General features: G+C 22.1%; 1 protein-coding gene across 1 annotated transcript in view; it reads right to left on the minus strand.

Moving 5' to 3' along the window:
- Positions 1-1,027: 1,027 nt before the first annotated feature.
- Positions 1,028-1,730, minus strand: part of LOC144961210 (inositol 1,4,5-trisphosphate-gated calcium channel ITPR1-like) — a gene marked incomplete at its 5' end in the record, with an annotated part of 2,708 nt that continues 2,005 nt past the window's right edge. The window contains one exon of the mRNA XM_078894485.1: positions 1,028-1,123. Within this exon, the coding sequence (XP_078750611.1) occupies positions 1,028-1,123 (96 nt within the window). The remainder of the gene's footprint in view (positions 1,124-1,730) is intronic.

The raw sequence follows: 1,730 nt of genomic DNA on the forward strand, positions 1-1,730 counted from the left end.
TTCGGGCTGCTGAGTCAAACCCGTCGCTCCTCACAACAAGACTGATGAGACCAAAATCACACAGGGCACAACCATCGTTTCTTGGGATGGAAGGATGTCTACTACTACAGTAATTATATTAATTATTATTATTAATTATTATATATTATATTATTATTATTATATTATCATTATTATTTTATTATTATATTATTATTATTTATTATTACTATTGTTTATTATTATTATATTATTATTTTTATTATATTATTTATTATTATTATTTTATTATTATTTATTATTATTATTATTATTATTATTATTATTATTATTATTATTATTATTATTATTATTATTATTATTATTATTATTATTATTATTATTATTATTACTATTATTATTATTATTTATTATTATTATTATTATTATTATTATTATTATTATTATTATTATTATTATTATTATTATCATTATCATTAATATTATTATTATTATTATTATTATTATTATTATATATTATTATTATATTATTATTATTATTATTTATTATTATTATTATTATTTTATTTTATTAATTATTATTATTATTATTATTATTATTATTATTATTATATATTATATTATTAATTATTTATTAATATTATTATTATTATTATTATATTATTATTATTATTATTATTATTTATTATTATTATTATTATTTATTATTATATTATTATTTTATTATTATTATTTATTATTATTATTATTATTATTAATATTATCATTATATTATTATTATTATTATTATTATTATTATTATTATTATTATTATTATTATTATTATTATTATTATTATTATTATTATTATTATCATTATTTCCTGGCGTGCAGATATCTGTTCCATTTATTCTTGTTTCTGCTTAAAGAGTCATTGTTCATTAACAGAGAATCATCTGTCCTAGGCCAATTGTGTTTATGAGAGATTCTGTAGGCCTTAAGAAAGGGATGCAGGATCTCTCCTGCCTCACATCTCAATTTTCAAGACTGTCACATGATTATATTCCAATTACAAATAGTTACCTATACAGAAGACTTGGTCCACAGGCCGACCAGAAAGGGAGTTTAGGAGTTTTAGCATTAGGAATAAGACTGAGATATAGGGCTGATTAGGTAAGAATAGGACAAATAAAAAACAGCACACTATAATGTGAGAGTGAGATGGTTGGATATGAAAAAGATCATGAACCACTAACTGATGAGTTCTGCCTAGAATAAGCGATACCACCTACTCCTTCACTGTTTTACCACCAGAACTCAGTTGAAACTATTAAAAAAACTATGTGAAAATAGGAAGCACCACGGGAAGGTGTTGTTAAGGACACAATAATGCATGAGAGGCCATATGCAGAGTAATCTCTGCCCAACAGGCCAGACATGATTATGTGAGGTGTTGGGTTCGAAATGTATATCTATTACATTTCAATAAGCAGGACGTCCAGCCAAGCCCTTGCACCTTCCAGACAATTCAACAATTCTCTACATTTTACTGTTTATTTCATTAAAAAAAAGTAAATCTACTTTTCATCTATGAATTAAGATCTCTTTCTTTCTTTTTCTTTTTCTCTGATCTAGGCTTTTTCTGCTTAGCAATATCATTTTGAAAAAATCTTTAAAATTCCCCTTTCATATCGTGACCCATTTCACTAGATATTTCATTTTCATCATTATTTTCATTACATATTACATATCAAATGATGATACAATGGAAT

This window comes from Berghia stephanieae, unplaced genomic scaffold (assembly GCF_034508935.2).
Source record: "Berghia stephanieae isolate SIO BIC M18660-M18661 unplaced genomic scaffold, UCSD_Bste_1.3 scaffold1761, whole genome shotgun sequence".
Lineage (NCBI taxonomy): Eukaryota > Metazoa > Mollusca > Gastropoda > Nudibranchia > Aeolidiidae > Berghia > Berghia stephanieae.